This window comes from Propithecus coquereli, unplaced genomic scaffold (assembly GCF_000956105.1).
Source record: "Propithecus coquereli isolate 6110/MARCELLA unplaced genomic scaffold, Pcoq_1.0 Scaffold181, whole genome shotgun sequence".
In the NCBI taxonomy this organism is placed as follows: domain Eukaryota; kingdom Metazoa; phylum Chordata; class Mammalia; order Primates; family Indriidae; genus Propithecus; species Propithecus coquereli.
Genome location: NW_012142857.1, coordinates 1253601 through 1271982, shown reverse-complemented (window position 1 = coordinate 1271982; position 18382 = coordinate 1253601). Strand labels below are relative to the sequence as shown.

Sequence of the window (18382 nt, the reverse complement as noted above, 5' to 3'; positions counted from 1 at the left end):
CTAAATGGTTGACTTATTATAATATTAGTCTCTACCATGAGAAGCAAAATGCCTAAAAAATTAATAAACTTATGAAATTTAAATATTTTCACTTACTTATGGGCTCTGGTAGTTCAAAACAAGGTAGATCATATGTTCATGAGAATAATGGATTAGCCTTGATATAAAACAGATAGAAGCTAAGAACTGTGCTCATTTTATTTCCTTCTGTTATCTGTAAGTGAGCTACATCTTGAGCAGTTGAAATTTGATGATAGCATCCCTGATACATGTTTTTTTTCTTCCTTGGACTTCAGATGAGAGAATGTTGGTGTATGGGAGAGAGAGAGAGAGAAAGAGAGAACAAGAAGGATATACTCGTTTTATAATCATTTGTTTCAACATCGTTCCTAGTCCAGACTTTCAGCTGTAAAACCACAGGGATTTTGTTTTACTGAGTTCTTACCACAATTTGTAATCTGCTTATTAATATAGACTCATCTTAAATACAAGGAGGGAAAAACATGTTTCAGGAATGAAATCATAAATTCTCTATACATTGCATGACCTCCCTGAGAAGTTAGTTTAACATGTAGAAGGTCAGAAAAATTAGCCTGACTTATTCTGGTAGGGATTATCTGATATGATTATTAAATCGTTATTGGGCTAGTGTAATAGAAGTTATTCAAATTATGCATCACTTTGAACAAACTTTATTGGAGCTTTTACTGCATTAGCTCTAATTACTCACAATAATGATGCAGTGCTCCCGTGAATCAGACCTCCTGTGCTGCGCTAGGGGACTGCAGCCGATCTATAGCTATTGAGCAGTTTGATCACGAAGGCTGACCTGTTTGAGCACCACTGGCAGCCACTGCCATCCTCCCTCCCAGTAGCTCAGGAACTGACCCCTTCTCAGTTTCCGCATTTCCTCAAATACCCCCTTCTACAAATCAATAACTTCATAATCGGCATGCCTCTCAGGCTCTGAGAAGCTACAAGAACTGTTTTAAACAAGAAACTGGCGTGGGGGGTCCCCTACTTACATGCATGTGTGTGTACATGCACATACACAAGCTAGAAAAGACATGTTTTGAAACCTTTGACCTATATTCAGGTCTCCCAACTTACAATGTTTATAAAATAAGGTGAGAATGTTCCTCTTTTTACTTTTACCAAAGATCACCTGTTTGAAAAAGTACTGTGAGAATTACAGATTGATTAATTATTTGGCAAGTATTTGCCAACAGCCTACAAAGTGCTTGTCAAATGTTTTCCATTTAATTGTTAAGTGGTTCCAAGTATACTCCCAGCATGTTTTTCTCAGATGTCTCCCACCCAGTTCAGTACTATAAAAGCACACAGCTACTGCCTCGAAACCATTCATTTTATTCAGTGATTATTTACTAAGAATGTACTATGCATCAGGAACTGAACTAGGTACTTTAGCATCCATTATTTTCAAATGTAAGGAATTTGTAATTAATTCAATTATTTCAGTATCTTATTTCAATAAATAATTTCTTATATAAATTTTCGTCTATAAGCCTCTTAGTTTAACTCTTCTTTCCTTTTATTTCCCCCTGCGGTTGCGTCGTTCCAAAATCATTCTGAAGAAATGATAACCTATTGGAAAATAAGTTGTTTCTGCATACAGCCAGAAATAATTCTAAATTATCTTGCTTATAGTGAAAAAGGAAGAAAGGTGCTCTAAAGAAAACAAAAATCAAGTGAGTTGTCTCATCAGAAATATATATTACTATTGCACTAGCACCCAATTAAATGAAATCAAACCTACAATCTATTAACTACCTACTAAGCGCTTGGTTTTCGTTAAAACCATCCATCTCATCAAATTATGAATTACACTCACTGCTTTCCAAAGGAAGTAGGAGTCCATAGTTACGGAGAAAGAAATCTGCTTTTGCTCATGTTGGGCCTAAGACAGAAGTGGGATTCCACTGGAAATCAGGCAGTAAATCAGGATATTTGGGTTCCAATCCAATTGTTAGACTTCAGGGAAATCTCTGAATCTCAGGAGGCGTCAGTTTCTTCACATGTGAAGCAGAGCGCTGGCCCTGAGCCCAGCCTGTGTGTTCCTAACTCTCTTAGGTTTGTGGGCAGCCGTTTATCTGTGGGGAGTGAAATCTTAGGAGGGTCTGGCTTCCAGCACCTGGGGTAGATCTCTGGCCTATTTCCTCCTAAAGTTCTGCTCAGCAGCCTGAGACCCGGAAATGGACCAAATCTGTGAAATTCTCATGAGGATTTCATTTGAGTACTGCCAAACATAAACAGCCATTCCTGCATCCTGAAACAGGAGAGTTTTAGCTCAGCTATGATACTAGAGAGGCAGATTTAAAAGTTTAATGCCCACCTGTTTCTACTGCCTGTTTGGCATATTTGTAAATTATTTACTGAATGCCAATAGAGGAGGCAAGCCCATGTGAGCATGTGATCCCAAGAACAGGTTCTCTTACACTGAATGGAAAGAGTGCAGGGGAAGAAGATGAGTTCCACCTGTCTTTTGCCCTTGGGAAATATCTGTGCTTGGCAAGCAAAGGCTGAAACACACAAGCTGATTTCTGAATCCATAAAAGGAGGTCTCTAGTGTTTAATGGATGAGGCCAAATGAGCAATTATCTGGATGGGTAGTACAGACCATGGACCAAATCCTCTGCTTCAGCCAAGTGATGTCTTCCTTGAATTCCAGGCCTGGCACCAGTTCTCCCTTCCAGGACTCTGCCCATATTGCTGCGGCTACTGAGACATCCTCCCACAAAGGTGCTACTTATCCATTAAGTCTCATGGGGTAGCTGCTTCTGCATTCCTCTGTCACTTTCCGTCCCTTGACTTCTTCTTGTGCTCCTTGCTGGCATCATGTACCTGGCATTTCCACGAAAAACTTTTTAACTCACACCAACTGAAAGTTCATGATCATATCTGAGAGATGACCCCCTTCCTTCAGAGCAAGATTTCCCGAATAGCTGAGTAGAACATCATTTCCAAGAGATGTTAAGAGCTAGTCTCAAAAAAAAAACAAGTTTTGTGGTCAGATAAGAATGTGAAATTCTGTGTCCCTTCCTTCTGGAACCTCACAATGCAAATTGGTCAATTAAAGGCTCTGGCAAGTCCTGCAGGAGCGAAACAGGTGCTAAATAGCAGCATTCCCTATACTCAATGATGAAAACATCTTTTATTACAAAACACCTAATATTTTGCCAAACTCAGTTTGGAAAGCGTCATTCTGAGCATTTCTTTCTGTTATTTCAACTGGGCTTATTTTCTAATTACCAATGATTTCCATGAAGGAGGTAGACAGATTGAGTTCTCTGCTCAAAGCAACTTGCTGTATTAGAAAATGAGTTTGGAGTAAATATTGTTAATGAGTCTCTTCTTGGGCTTCTAATTATAATAGGCATTTCTAAATATTGAAATATGTTCACCACATTTACCAATATATTAATTCAACAAATATCTATGAAATGTGTCATCATTCTGCATACCATGAACTTAGCAAGAATCAAAATCGTTGACTCTGCCTCTGGGGTACATTCAATTTTGTTACAGGGGAGAAGAAATTAAGTAGAAGATATTTTTTTTAATGCAATCTATGAGATGGTGGAAATGCATGGGAGAGATCTTGGATACTATGAGTGTTTGGAGGAGCTGTGACTGGCTGGGCCTTGAAGATTTGTAGGATATGAATAGAAACTGGGCAAGGCTGTCCCCAAGCTCAGGTATTAAGCCAAATCCAAGGCCTGCCTTCTTGGCAGGAAGGATGAGCTTGGCAGAGTAGGGGTTGGCAGAGGGGCTGGTAGGAGACCCTGTGGGGAGCAGAGGAGGGCAGAGGTGGAACAGGCCAGGCTGCGGAGAACTCAGGATATCTGAATAAGTTTGTATTTCGTCCACTGCTGGTGAGGACTCTGGGGACTATGGAGGAATTTATGAAATCACAGTGTAGAAAGTAACAACGCCTCAAGGAAACTCAGTGCTAGCTGTCTTTCAACACCGATGAGCAAGGCAGGCAGTAAAATGCAGTGGTTGAGGGCATGGGCCATGGGATCGTGACTGTCCCCAGGTTCCTGGGACAAGCTTCTTTACACTCAGCTTTTTCTTCTGAAAATGAGTGTGCAAGTATTTATCCCACAGAGTTCTTTTATGAGTTACATGAGATAACGTGTGTAAGGCCCTTGATGCGGAGATTAGTAATTACTAAGGCTTGGTAAAGAGCAATTAATATTGTTATCATTTAGTTGCTACTCAGTGGACCAGTATTAGAATAACTGAAAAGCTTTTCAGAGTCCCCTTCCCTCCAGGTTCCCAGGTGATCTTCGTTTCTTAGACCCCCTCCCACCTGAGAAACCCAGTGCTGAAACAGCTTCCACGTTCCATGTTCCATGAAACAGCTTCCATGTCTACGGGAGGTTGGCTAAATAGAGAACACTTACCTGTAGTCACCAGAACATGCCCAGTAGGCCTCTCCATGCTCACCTTCATTGGGGTGAACCCAAAGCATCTGAAAGGTGCTCACCTGCATCGGACGTTGCTGCAGATGCAGCAAGGAGAGATAACACTGGGGCTGGTGGAATTGCAACACTGTCCACCGCAGCTGGCTTCTTCCTGGTCATCATGGTGGACGCCGAGCCCTCGTTCTTACTGTGCGCTCCTGTCTGGTCCACTTTTAAGTGGGGACTTGGCATTCCTAAAAAATAATAACCCCAAAGCTTGAGGTTACTTTAAAGGAAGAGGAAAATAGCATAAAACCTGAAAGTGATTGGAGGAAATGGTCAAAGGATTTGACCTCCTTCTCATACAGAATCAAATGCTAAAATGTTTAAAGGAAAGAAAAAAAATAGCCATGACTGATTTTGGTTTTGTGGCAGAGGTCAGGAGTGATGGCATTCCAGGTTGGCTGCCTGGACTTGGCGGCCAGAGCACACGCCTAATGAAGGAAGATAATCCCTTGGGCACCGTTTTGCTTTCCGAGGATAAACATGATGTCTTCACAGAGGCACAGTGGACAGCACGAAAGGGGCTTCAGGGAAAAGAAGTGGCTCCCACCTTAGTGAGACTTCTCGTCTCGTCCAGCTGGGCGACAAGACAAAATGAGAAGGAAAAACTGGCCATAAGTATGTGCAGATTTGTGTGTTTTTCATCCTAGGTGCTGGGGGAGTTCTCAGGATGTGGAGATGAGTATGGGAGGAAGTGAGGAAAGGCTTTGCTGAGCTCATGCTGGAGCCACAAGGATGAGGGAAAGTCATTCTTGATGCCAAGAAGAGCAAATGCTAAGTCATGGGTGGGGAATGAATATGATCTGGACAAGAGGCCAGCCTGCTGGAGGCAGAAGATGCTTTGTGGGGATCGGTGTGTAATAAGGGTCTCCAGGCTAAGGGAGAGCTGATTTGAGCTGATCTGGCCATAACAAGCATCATATGTCATGTCATTAAGATGCTGAAAAGCCCTGGTAGACTCTTGTGAGGTGTCTCTCTGTGAGGGCCTGGAAATTTGCTACATAACAAACTGAAAGAGCTATTCTGCAACCTGGTTTCTTGAGCTTGAATCTGGGCTCTGCCACTTCCCAGCTGTGCGATCAAGAACAAGATGCTTAACCTCTCCAAGTTTTAAACTTCCTTACCTGTAAAAATGGGATAGTGATAGCATTACCTTGTAGGGGTTTTTGTAAGCATCCAATGAGTTGATCAATGTAAAGTGCTTAGAACAGCATCTAGCACATAGTCCGTGCTATGTAGGTGTCTACTGTTATTATTACTCCTGTTCTTGCTACTCTCATTAGTACAACCAACTGCTTCCTCAGAACCAACTACAACCAGCAAGCAATGGCTAAGTTCTCTTCCCTGACATGATCAAGGATTTCTGATCACCTTCCCCAGCCGCAAAAAGGTGACTCTCTAACTCATGCAAACATTAAGTCCAGAGGCTGAGGGTATCTGAATCCGTGTCCAATGGTTTTCCATTCAGAGTTTCTTCATCTGTAGGTTACACACCACCAACAGCAACAACAACAAATTGGGCTTTATCCCAGTAGTTCTGGACCCTTTTTTCCATCCCAAACAACCTGAGTGACATAATCCCCTCCCAGGATAACATTATCTCACCACCACAGTGAGATCAGCTTCACCTGGGCCCCATGTCAACTCTGTGAAGCATGCAGTGTGGATAATACTATTTTCTCAATTTTACAGATGAGGAGAACACATTTCTAGGAGATTAAAGGAGAACTGAATAAACTCATATAGCTCTTAATATCAGAGCTGGAAATTTCCAGGTAGCCAGACATTAAACCCAGGGATCGTGTTGGTCCACCTGACTCTGACCCCGGTCTGTCAATTGCATGTATCAGGCGGAGGACAGACAGGTGTTAGGGCCACACCTGGATAAAACACCTGTAACCACCTAAGGACAAAAGTCATGCTGATATGTACCTTCCATTACTTTCCTCCCACTCTCCCTTCCAATCTCTGAAACTCCCAGTGGAGATGCCATGAATAACGATCCCGTTTATGCTCTTTTGGATTTTATATTTCATAGCAGACAAACATCAAATTCTATGACAGAGATTTCAAGGCACAACCATTGAGAAAAGTGTAGCAAACGTGTATAGCATGCTCTGATTGTAAAATATGCAAGTGTGCTAGTGATAGGCTAGGTACAGACATAAAACATATTTGAAATGCATCTGAAATCATCTGTAAGGAGATAGATCCAAATAGTTAACAGTGATTATTCTCAGGGAAGGAGAACTCAGAGACTGGTGAGGAAAAGGAAGTGCTTACTTTTACTCCTTCGCCTTCTTTATTGTTAATATTTTTAAAATGTGTATTAAACTTTTTTTTCCATTGAGAAAATAAACAGTTTGGGAAAAATCTAGAAGTCTATTAGAGCATGGGCATTGGGGTAGAATGACTGATGTGCTTTCTCAATTGGCTGTTAAAAAAATCTGATAATAGGGAGAGCAGGCATGAGTCTGATGAAAATTCCCCATTTTGGTACTCTGTATAGTACCACAGCAGTATTCTCATCAAAGGGATGGAGGCATACTTTCCATGGAATACCTCTGGAACTCTAAGCCAGAGTTCTGTTGGAAAACAGCTCCTTTGGAAACACTCATTGATATGTCCTCTTTGTACCCATGGACACAGATCGGGGAGGTAATTCTGTGTTCAGATTATGATACACTCGAGGAAGGAAGGCCATAAACAAGAATAGTAGTGGGATATATAACTCTCACTTGGGAACAAACTGATTCGAGTAATTTTAGTTGTACCCATTTTTATGCAAATACTCCACAATCCAAATTAGTCTCCGTGCACATCGATTCATTAAAGTTGATCTGATCAGACCTCCAGTGGGCATATTTTGCTACTCAAGTGTTTACGTTATAAAATATGTTAAAAGTAGTAAAATGACACTTAAAATACTCTATAGTTCGGATTGTCACTATGAGCTCACTCCGAAAACCCTAGGTAATGTCGAATTTTCTAGATTATAGTACTACTTTCTAGTTGCCATTCCATGAATTTGAAAACAAACTGAAAAAAGAAAACAAAATAAAAAAAGCCCAGACTTTTTCTCAGTCATTTTTGGGTTTTGAAAGGATAATGGAAACAATCCCAGAAATACCATACACAGACAAGAATATTAAAGAAGCTTTAAGCAAAGGCTAATCTAGGAGCACTTAATAATCCACAAACTCTATGTGAGGGCAGAGGTCTCAGGAAACTGAAATGGGTAGCTGCTCCTTGGGAGAGAGCACAGGGCAATTGGCCACTGGAATCTTCCTTTCCCTTCATTCCAGGTAGCAACTGATGCTCCTTAGTGTGCAAAAAGCAAAGTGGCAGGGCATTTGGAAAATTTCTTCCCAGCATAAGCCTGGCTTCTCTCTCTCCACAGGAGGGGAATTCTTGAGACTGGAGGCTGATTGCAAAGAAACCCAGATATAGCCTCATACTGACAGGACCGTTGAGATGTAGTACTGCTGCTTACATGGGGCAAGAGAAATGCCAAGGGTGCTTTTGCTCTGGGAGGGATCCCTGTCTCAAAGTTGCAAAGCAGACAGGATGGAGAGCACTCTTAGTAGATGTGTTCAGAGCATCCCTAAACCCCAACACAAGACAAACTGCACTGAGGATTGCATATTTGGAGGCCGGTATGTTTTTGAAGGAGGAAATAACAATGCTAATAACTTTGTGGATGCACCATCTGTTCATAATTAAAAGACAGAGCCAAGAGGAAATAAAAAAAGTTAAAACTATATGAAAACATTCTGCTATAACCTGTTGACCTCCATTGACAAATGAAAAAAATAAAAGTCTTTGAAACTGTGCTATAGCCTATCTAGGAACAGTCACTCATTTTCAAAGGTAATTTTTCATAGACCACTTATCCCCTCAAACCTCTACCTGTACACCATGTTTGCATTAGGGACTTGATTTATGGATTCCCATTCATTCGATGCAGAAGCTGACTTCCTGTTGCCTTGGTTACTTGGAGCTTAGTTCAAGGTTAAACTACTTCCAGATCAAAATCAGTGGCAGGCGCTGCATCTAGTGGCCAGGTTATTGACTGCCCCAGGATGCGAAAAGGTCAGAGACCAAAGCACTGTTTACTGCCTTAAGAGTGAGTCAATAGCTTCAATATTTCGATTCTGTTTCTTCCAAAGTAGTAGTTGCTGCTCAATTACCTCTTCCCCAGGTTGCTCAAGGTCACAGAGGTTGTGGAGGAAAAGCAGGGTCTATGGTGGCTGACTTTCCCAGGATCCCTTTAATGAGCTCTGTGACCCTCAATAATAAAAACCAGCCTCACCTTACAGAAATGTGTATGTTGTTCTATGGTTTACAAAGCTATTTATCTACTTTATCTCATTTTCTCTGTAGGGGAGAAAGCAAACAAAATCACTTTATGGGATGGCTACTATTTACTTCCCTTTTCTAGATGAGAAAATGAAATGGAGATTCAGAGAGGTCATATGATTTATCTAAAATCACATAGCTGGTAAGACATGGTAAGATCTAGATCCTCTGACTCTCAGGTGGGTTCTCACTCTGCTTAGTCTCTTTGACATAAAGGAGCTGATGGAATCATCACCGAGGGATCATATTAATTCATTTTGCGACATCTACTGCAGAGTACAGCATATCTGGCAGGTAGTCTGTGATTAATATATGCTTGTTGGACAGTTTAATTCATTTTTTAATTCCAAGATTTGAAAATGCAGCTATTTTCTGGTGGCAAAGCCTAGGCTGCTGTGTAGGGAGAGGCTGACACCACTGGGAGAGTTGGTCCTTTCAGTTACCTCCTTGGCTTCCTTTACACTGTAGAATGCAAGTTTTGGCATAGACTGGGAGTTGTGTTATATTGAGCAGTTAGTGGTTTTAAATTTTGCAAAGAGCTTTGACATCCATTATGGTATTTGCCCCTCACAGCATCCCTGTGGATGACAAGAGGCAGATGGTGAAACCCCCAAAGTGCGAATAAGGAAACAGAGGCACAGAGGACAAGGTAATTTGCCTAAGCTCACATAGCATGTGTGCAGATAAAGCCATGCTGAAACCCATGTCCTTGACTCAGTTCATTGTTCTTCCTTTCCCCATAACACATTGACTTTTGGGTATACCAATAAATGACATATTTTTTACAAGACAAAATTACTCTTAAAAACTTGATAATAATTCCCTTGCTAATATACGAGTTGTCTATTCAGATTCTTCCATGGCCCTTTTTTTTTTTCTTTTTTGCAAATGAACTTCATGCATGGCAATAAGGGGAATCTATGTTTCAGAAGAAAGTGAATCCAGTTAATAGATACCCTTAGAATAATATTTTTCTGTGTCTAAGTCAATAAAACATTTATTTTTGTTGCATCATCTTATTTATTAATTTGACAAATATTTATTGAACATCTACCAAACCAGAGATATGGCATTGTTCAAAGCAGTTAAAATCCTTGTTTTCTAAGAATTACATTCTAATAATCTTTGCATAGCATAAGGGTAACTGTCACTTTTATAGGCGCAATAAAAGATCCTAAAGCACCTTTATAATCATCAAAAAGGCAGAATCTGTGCTACTCATATGGCATCTTTAGGTAAATTAGAAAAAGTCAAACCATCCAGGTTAATATGGCCCCATGGACCTAGGGCTTAGCAAAGAGAGGGTACCTTTTGGCAAATTATAAAAATGCATGGCTTACTGTGTGCCCACACATCCCCAGGGCTCATGGCTTGGGGACAGGATAGCGGGCTGGATTTTAACCTCATTTTCCCCCTGTGCACAGTAAACAACATGCTCAATCAGAGATGGTGGCCCTATCAACATTTATTTTATGTCAGATGAATTTTACTTCATTCTAGGACCTTAAGAGATGACATTCTGGTAAGATTACTCTTAAGCAGAATACTATCCAATGAACCTAGAATCAACCATTTTGAAATCAATAACTATTTGAGAGCTGACTCACAAAACTTGGAAATTGTGATCTCTGTCTTCAAAGAGATGGTTTTGAACTGGAGAGTGGTATAAGACAGAAACACTTATGTGACTGGTAAACCACATAAGATAGAAGCCAAATAAGTCCTTCACAAAGTAGGAGGAAAATCAGGTCTCAGTGGGATCTCAGTTGATCTCCTGCTCATACATTTGTTAATTCAACATTCATTAAGAACCTATAAGTGCCAAGCACCATCAGGCCCCGGGAACTTGAATCCTCTCTGAATGGGGCCAACCATCCACTCAAGAAGACAGACACAGGTACAAAAATCCCAGTCTTGAAAGTGGGGTAGAATTTAATGATTCAAAGTAGAAGGAGGGCCTGCTAGGATTGTGAAATGAACAAACCAAAAGTAGAAATAGCAAGTCTTCTCTGTGCAGCTGAGAAGAATGCTTTGGATGAGCTGTAAAAAACAAATACTGAGATATGCTGGGAAAGGGAAAAATGAAACCTACATCTCTTTGTCAGGTGGAGTCAGTGCCTTTCTCCCACTTGTTTTCTTCCCATCCTGAACATACCTCTGTAATAGGACTTATGTCTTATTCTGTATTTATTTGTTCATTTCTCTGCCAATTCTTCTAGGCACCTGCAAAATCCTAGAGGTTAGGAACCATGTCTCACTTTCTTTTAGTTCCCCAGCACCTTGCTTGGTGGATAGTAGGTACATAAAAATGTTGGACGGATGAATGGATGGACAAATAGAACACACATCTACTTTTCGAGAACCAGATGTTGTAGGAAGCCACCCTGTCTACTTTAGCCCACATGTTCATCTATTCTAGAGCTCTTTTTAAAGTATTGAATAGAATATACTATATTTTATGCTACAAAATACAGTAAATCGGTGAAGAATATATTCTCTGGAGTAATACTACTTGCTTTACTAGCTGTGTAATTTTGGGCAAGTTTTATTCACTTTTCATGCCTCAGTTTTTTTCATCTGTTAAATGAGGTGGTTGTGAGAACTAAAGAAGTTTATATATTGTCGTAAACATGAAATAATGTCCCCGCTCCAAAGCTATCCACATCCTGATTCCTAGAACCTGTGAATATGTTATGTAACATGATAAAGGAAAATTAAGTTCGCAGATAGAATTAATTTTGCTAATCAGCTGACATTAAGATAGGGAGAACAACCTTAATTATCCAGATTGTCACAATCCAATTACAAGGTCCATTAAGGTAGAGGAAGAAGGTAGAAGAGAAGAATCAGAGAGAAAGAGGTATTATGATAGAAACAGGGTCAGAGAAATGTTCAATGTTGCTGGCTCTGAAGATGGCTCTAAAGATAAAGCTCTGTTGACACTTTGATTTTAGCTCAAAAAGGCCCATTTTGGACTTCTGACCTTCAGTAGTGTAAGATAATACATTTGTGTTGTTTAAGCCACTAAGTTTGTTGATACTTTTTATAGTAGCAAGAGAAAACTAATACACATACAAAAAACACTTACTGTGATGACTAGTCATAGTAATCACTCAATTGTGTTAACCATTATTATTTCTCAGCACTACATTGTCTTAGTACAAATTGTCTCATTTTAAACTAATTTCATATGTTCAAGTTATGCGTGTCCCCTATAAGATTTAAATTCCTCAGGAAGCAGGGACTTTATATTCTTTTCTTGTATCTTCCCAGAAAAAGACTGACACAAAGAAACTATTCAATGAATACTTACAGTTAAGAAATTACATCGGAGAGAAATAATTTGTTAACATGAAAGTTAAGAGATTAAAACTGTGGGACATTGGGTTATTACACACTTCCCCACCCTTGCTGGATGAACTTGGACAAGACTTGGAATCTAATTCTGCTTTGGTTTTCTCCTGGACGGAATCTATTCTAGCTCACTATTTTTATCCCAAGCTTTCTAGATTCAGAGAAATCAGTAGACAGTCTGATTAGGTCTTGCCACTTTTAATTCAAAAGTACAGAAATGAGCTGAGAAAATAACATTTTTGTTCATTAGAACCTCACAGAGATTTACATTAAAGAGTATTTTACTCTATGCAGTAAACTCTCTTGATATAGGAGTCAATCTCTCCTGATCCTACAGTGGAAAGTTCATGCCAGCTGAAAGGTGTTTCCAAGAAGTGCCCAATGATATCATCCAGAATGGAGATGTATCAGATATCAAAAGTGCGAAGAGGAGACATCCTGAGTTAAAGGGCTTAATCTTTCTCAGACATCAGGTCCTCTTCTTGGGAGCACATATATACACACAGAACAAATTTCACATCCAGCTTAAAGTTCATAGATACTTTTAGTTTCAGGTTAGAATTCTTATCTGCCTAAATTGACTCCTACATATACAAACACTTACACACAGATACACACACACACACACACACACACACACACACACATACACACACAGAAGGACAAAGGACAGATAGAACCAAACAAAATGCTGATGTAGTTCCACCCATACTTAAAAAAAAAAAAAAATGAAGAGACAATAGGGTGATATCAGTTCTCTGGAAAATATAACAAAGGGATTTGCAAAAGGTATTAACAAGGGAAAATTCAATGCATACATATAATTAAAAAACCAATTTAGTAGTACAATGCATCAAGTATGCGTTACATCCTTGGCATGCAGGTAGGTTAAGAATTTGCTACTGTAGTGTACACAAAGCATGATACAGGCTACTTCTGAACACACAGATGCTTTGGCAAAACAAAATCAAGGTAGTTTACATTAGAAGGAAACTAGTCCAGTTCTTCCTGGGCATCTGAGCCCCAGAACGAGGATGTGATTTGCTGTGCCTAGTGTCACATGCAGAGGGTGGCAGAGCCATGATTCTGACTCTGGTCATGTCCTTGGATCATCTCTGCCCAGCGTGCTGGCTTGGTGCTAGAAGAGTTATATTCTGAGACTTCAAAGACCCAGTCTTCTTGCTTTCCTGGTGCATGCTTGCTATTCCACACTCACGGGGGGCTTAAAAAGAGACCAAGCCAAAAATGACAGATGTGATATAAGCTGTAGGACCATTGTCTCTGAAAAAATTCTTCCCTAGATTCTCTCTAATGTGAAGGGCTTAGTAATCAATGCCAGTTCGTACAAGCATCTTTTGTAGTGTCTTCCTTTTTACCTCTGGAGTACGCAGTCGCGGAGCACATCTGCGTGGTAATACAGATCTCAATGCTAACTGGGTCACCTTATTTGCATTTTGATTACTGCTTATTTAGAAGCCACATTGAGAAAAGAGCTTGATATCAGGAGCTTAGTGCATGTATGTACATAAATATATGTATAAATAGATAAATGCACATTTACCGATTTGTAAAAATCAGTCCATATCTGTAGAAGTCTGGCCATGTATGAGTGTTGAAATTATGAATATGGTTATGGAACCTAATTATTCTTCTCAGTGAAATACCACTTACTGTATCTGGCTAAGGAAATCAATTTAGCACATATCTCTCTTGTTCAGTAGTCATGTCTTTATGTATGGGAAAGTTGCATTGTTTTAAGAGCTTTATTAGTTGTCCTTTCCTCAAACCACTTACTTTATTTCACTATTTGAATTCATCCTACAGAATACAAACACGTTGTAATCGTGTGCAGGCATGCACACGGAGACACAGGACGTGTGCCAGAAAATCTCTCCTCTTTGCAATAGAAGAGAAAAAAAAAATCACAGAAACTCAGACCCATCATTAGATAGATCTCCTAATCTTTATCTCTAGTAGTTCAGTCAGACGAGCTAATACCATGATGATGGCTTTGAAATCTCTTAGGAATTGGATGAGGAGAAGCGATAGTGATGAACTCCCAGCTAATAAACACAGAGTGCTTATTTCGGCAGAATGATCAATTTCTAGATGTCCTGAGGCTTGTCTGATACAGTTGATTTACTCATCCTCGCTTACCTCACTAATAAAGCCAAAGTCCACCATCAGATTACAGAGGTGCCTGGGATTTCTTAAAGGGGCAGGACAGAGCCAAGGGAACATTCATCACCTCCTTCTGAGCATCTCTCCCCATCCGCCGTCTTTGGAACCCCAGCTGCCTTCCTCGGCTGATATTCCAGACTCAATAGACTTTGGGCGAGTACAGTAATAAAGACAATTAATTTGTTATCTTGTTAGTGGAAATTTAATGCAATGATCTAAAGGAACTCTTACATATTGTGATAAACTTTAGTGCCTCCGGGCGGCTCCCCTCGCATTGGGCTCATTTCACATCTCATCCATTATGTAAATGAGATTTGGAAATAGTTGAGTTTCACTAATGTAGCTCAACCCTGATGGATTGGAGAGAGTCAGTCCTACTGAAACTAATGAGGTTAAATGCATCTCCACATTTCTTTCTACTTGGTTGATTCTGCAAGGCCCTATTTAAGAGATGGATGTAGCGTGTATTTTTTTTTTTCCCCAATCATCCTCTAAGGTAATTTCACTGTTGCCTGGCCCCAAAGTGGTTCAAAGTAAGTTCAGTTTGGACAAGGCCCAGGCTGGTTATAACCACTGCATGGTGTGCAGAGCTAATGGACAATGTGTCATCGTGTTGTATAATAGCAAGAGTGGAAATATAATTTAAGGTAGAAGGGAAGTATTTTAATAGTCACTGCATCTGAGGAGGTCTCAGGTCCTCCAGAGAAGAGTGAGGTGAAATTTCAGAAGTGGAGAGTGAGGATGAAGCACCCTCGCTGGGGCTCGAGATCAGAGAGGGAACTGTCACTTCCCCGCAGGCAGGATGCTATTTTTTAAAAAAAGGGATAGGCATTTCAGGAGAAACGACCTCAAACTATTCAGGGTCATGGGACCAGGGAGGTAAGTACAAGATGCCAGTTCAGAATCAAAAAATAAGATTTTATACCAGTATCCTGCCTCTTAGTCTTTGGAACTCCCATCTCTTGGCTTTCCAAATGAAATTCAGAGTGCAGAAGTTCTTAGTCTTTATCCCCGTCTCAAGACATAAAAAAAACAGCCTGTGAAATATCATAGTCTTTACTTTAAAAAAGGGTAGGGGTTGAATGGAGGAAAGTAGAGCAAAGACATGGAGACAGAAACACTCAGTGCAATCATCAGAATCCAAGTATATTAGCCAGTAATTGGGAAATGTGCCACTTACAAGAAAAGGAGTTTTCAGCTGGTGGAGAAGGCTATGACCCCTGGAGCCAGACGGCCCTTGGTTTAAATGCCAGCTCTGTCACTTAACTAGGTATTTGACCTTGTTCAAATGATTTAACCTCTCAAAGCTTCAGTTGCCTTATTATTTTTTTTTTTTTTTAGAAAAGTGTAATAAACTTCCTACCTCAGATCGCTATCATGAGGATTAAATGAGATAATGCCTATAAAATACTTAGCCTAGTGGCTGGCACAGAGAATATGCCCGAAACAGGCCAACCAGTCCGGGGAACTTTGGATATTTAAAAGATAATTAGGATGGAGGCTACCGCGTGCCTGACTGGAGGGCTTGCTGTTTGGAGGAGAGGTTGCTGGCCAGGGTCCATCTCTGCCATTCCAACTAACTTCTAACTCTCTGAAAGCTGGGACCCCAGTAAGCAAAGTTTTGTCAACTCCTAAATGTTCAGCTGGGTGCTATATTCTCCATGAATTGTTGGTGGTTGACAGTATGGAAGCAGTTTTGTTCATGTGCTAATTTATTCAGCAAAAGTTTCAGTGCCCACTATAAACACGGCAACTCTGAGTCCTTTGGGGGACCTTTAAAGTATAAGAAATGTCTAGTCTTTGGGTAGCTGAGTATCTAGTTGAAGAAACAAGATGCAGGAGCAAAAAATTTAAATAAAAATAACAATCTCCCCTGAGCTGAAAAGACCACCCACATTCCCTTCCATTGCACCTGGGACCATACTGGAGATTTATGGAGGTGATTTTAACGAGCATATATTCTAGCACAATAGTTAAAAATGGAATTTGTTTAATATATAGTTCAGATGTGAGTATAAATAATTGACCTGATTGATTAAGAATCAGAATTTATGTTAATGTAGATACTACAGTAAATGTAACAAGGTAACCAGTGCGATAATTTGTATGGAGAAGTAGCATTTCAAAGTGGTTATAAGAATGAGCTCTGAGCCCACATTCCCAGGGTTCAGATCACAGTTCTACCAGCTACTGGTTATCTGAACCTGGCTAATTTATTTAACCACCTTGTGCTTCAGTTTTCTCATCAATAATGGAATTAGTAATAGTCCCTATGCCCCAGGCTTAAATGCGAGGCTACAAAGATACATAGATAAATTTCTATCCTCAAAGTGCTGGAGCCAAACATGCAAATGCTAATTTTAATAGTGTGTGAGAAGGACCAAAGGCCAGGATAAGAGCCAGGAGAACCAGGAGGAAGAGTGACTTCCCTGTTGGGGCAGGAGGGACATCACTGAGGAGATGACACTTCACTTGGGTCTTAAACAATTTGGAAATATTGACTGAAAGGAGGTGAAAGAAATTCCACGAAGAAAGAGCAGCAGGGACCAAGGCATGAAGCATAAGATAGTACGGTGCCTTTGGGGAAAGGCAAGAATTCCTGTGCAGCCAGAGTGTACATTTCTAGGGTGGGCGGATGAAGTGGGACAGAAGACAGGGCTCAGGGTTGGCCGAATGGTGCTAGGAGTCAGGATTTCCCCTGTGGGTAACACAAAGCCATGAAGGATTTCTATGTCAACACACAAACCCCCAGCCACGAAGAGGTGCTTGCTCTCTATGTGCACAACTTGGATTACACAGGACAAAAGCTGCTCCCAGTGGGTTTCCAGAAGGTGGCCCACAGATGATAAGATGCTTTTAAATCAAGGGTAGAAATTAAACCTTTGATACCAAATGGTTAACCAATGTGCCCTGCTATACACAGTTTCTAAGTACCTCCCCTCCCTCTGTTTTCTTTTCTCTTCCTCAACCTTTACTGGGCAAATTCTGCATTAGAAGGTCCTTTCTAAGCACTTCAGGGGAAACATGAATGAGTAACGTATGTCTTTTGCTAGGAAGACACCTAAGTCCGTGTTCAAAAGATGTTTTTTGCAAATCAAATCTTACTTTGTTCATTAGGATGGCTTGCTATTTAGAGAAAGCTGGAGGAGAGGGTTTATAGAAAGTTATAATATGTTTTCAAGAAGGTAAGTCCTTCCCTAAATACATGTGTTTTGTAAGTGTGAATTTTTATATATTTGCACAAGGTTTTTTAAGTTTTCTTCCTGTCTTCATGAGCTGGGTATTTGACATCGGTTTTGAAGGACTTCATTCCCAGTCTTCTAGTGATGCTCAGTCTTGGATTATTAAAGAAACTTGAAACACAGGAAAGAAAATGGGAGGTTTAGGGAGAGAAGAGGAAACAACTGAATAATAATGACTGGGAATGAACATGTCAATGGTCTAAGAGGGGACAGGTATGCAGATGGAACCCATGCAGGTGGCTTAACCAGAAAAGCAGAGATGGGGAGGCAATGGTATCAGACCAGGCTGGCGGACTAGCGTCAGTCCCTAAAGAAGGAGGTGCGTTCTAGTTTTAAACCATGGCAGCCAAATAACTGGTTAAAAATAATCAAGATAGCTATTAGTGGACATACAGATCCCAAACTAAATTTTTTTACTAAATTTAAATTTCATGGCTTGTTTAATTTGTAAACTGAAGTCAGTCCACCAAGTCATAGATCCCACTGCATTGATACATGCTGGGAATATTCATGTGTTTATTCATCTATCTATTTATTCATTCAAAAAACATCTATTGAGCATCTACAATGAAGAAGGAATATTGGCAGAGCTTGGTAAAAATACCATTGCTGAACAACATAAAGATGGGAAAGAATTAGTATAATAATTGAGAAAGGGTGGTGATGATTATCACTCTAACTAAAGACAAGCCACACACATTGAATTTCTGACCGCTGAAGAAACAACAGTATTGAAGGTTGAGATGAGTTCAACAC

The 18382-nt window shown here is 40.2% G+C and overlaps 1 protein-coding gene across 2 annotated transcripts in view; it reads right to left on the bottom strand.

Annotated features, from left to right (window-relative positions):
• The window catches only part of SETBP1 (SET binding protein 1), a 363575-nt gene that overhangs the window by 18854 nt on the left and 326339 nt on the right, over positions 1–18382 (bottom strand). For both annotated transcript variants that reach the window (XM_012642646.1, XM_012642645.1), the window contains exon 5: positions 4511–4681. In XM_012642646.1, coding sequence (XP_012498100.1) covers positions 4511–4681 — 171 coding nt within the window. The remainder of the gene's footprint in view (positions 1–4510; positions 4682–18382) is intronic.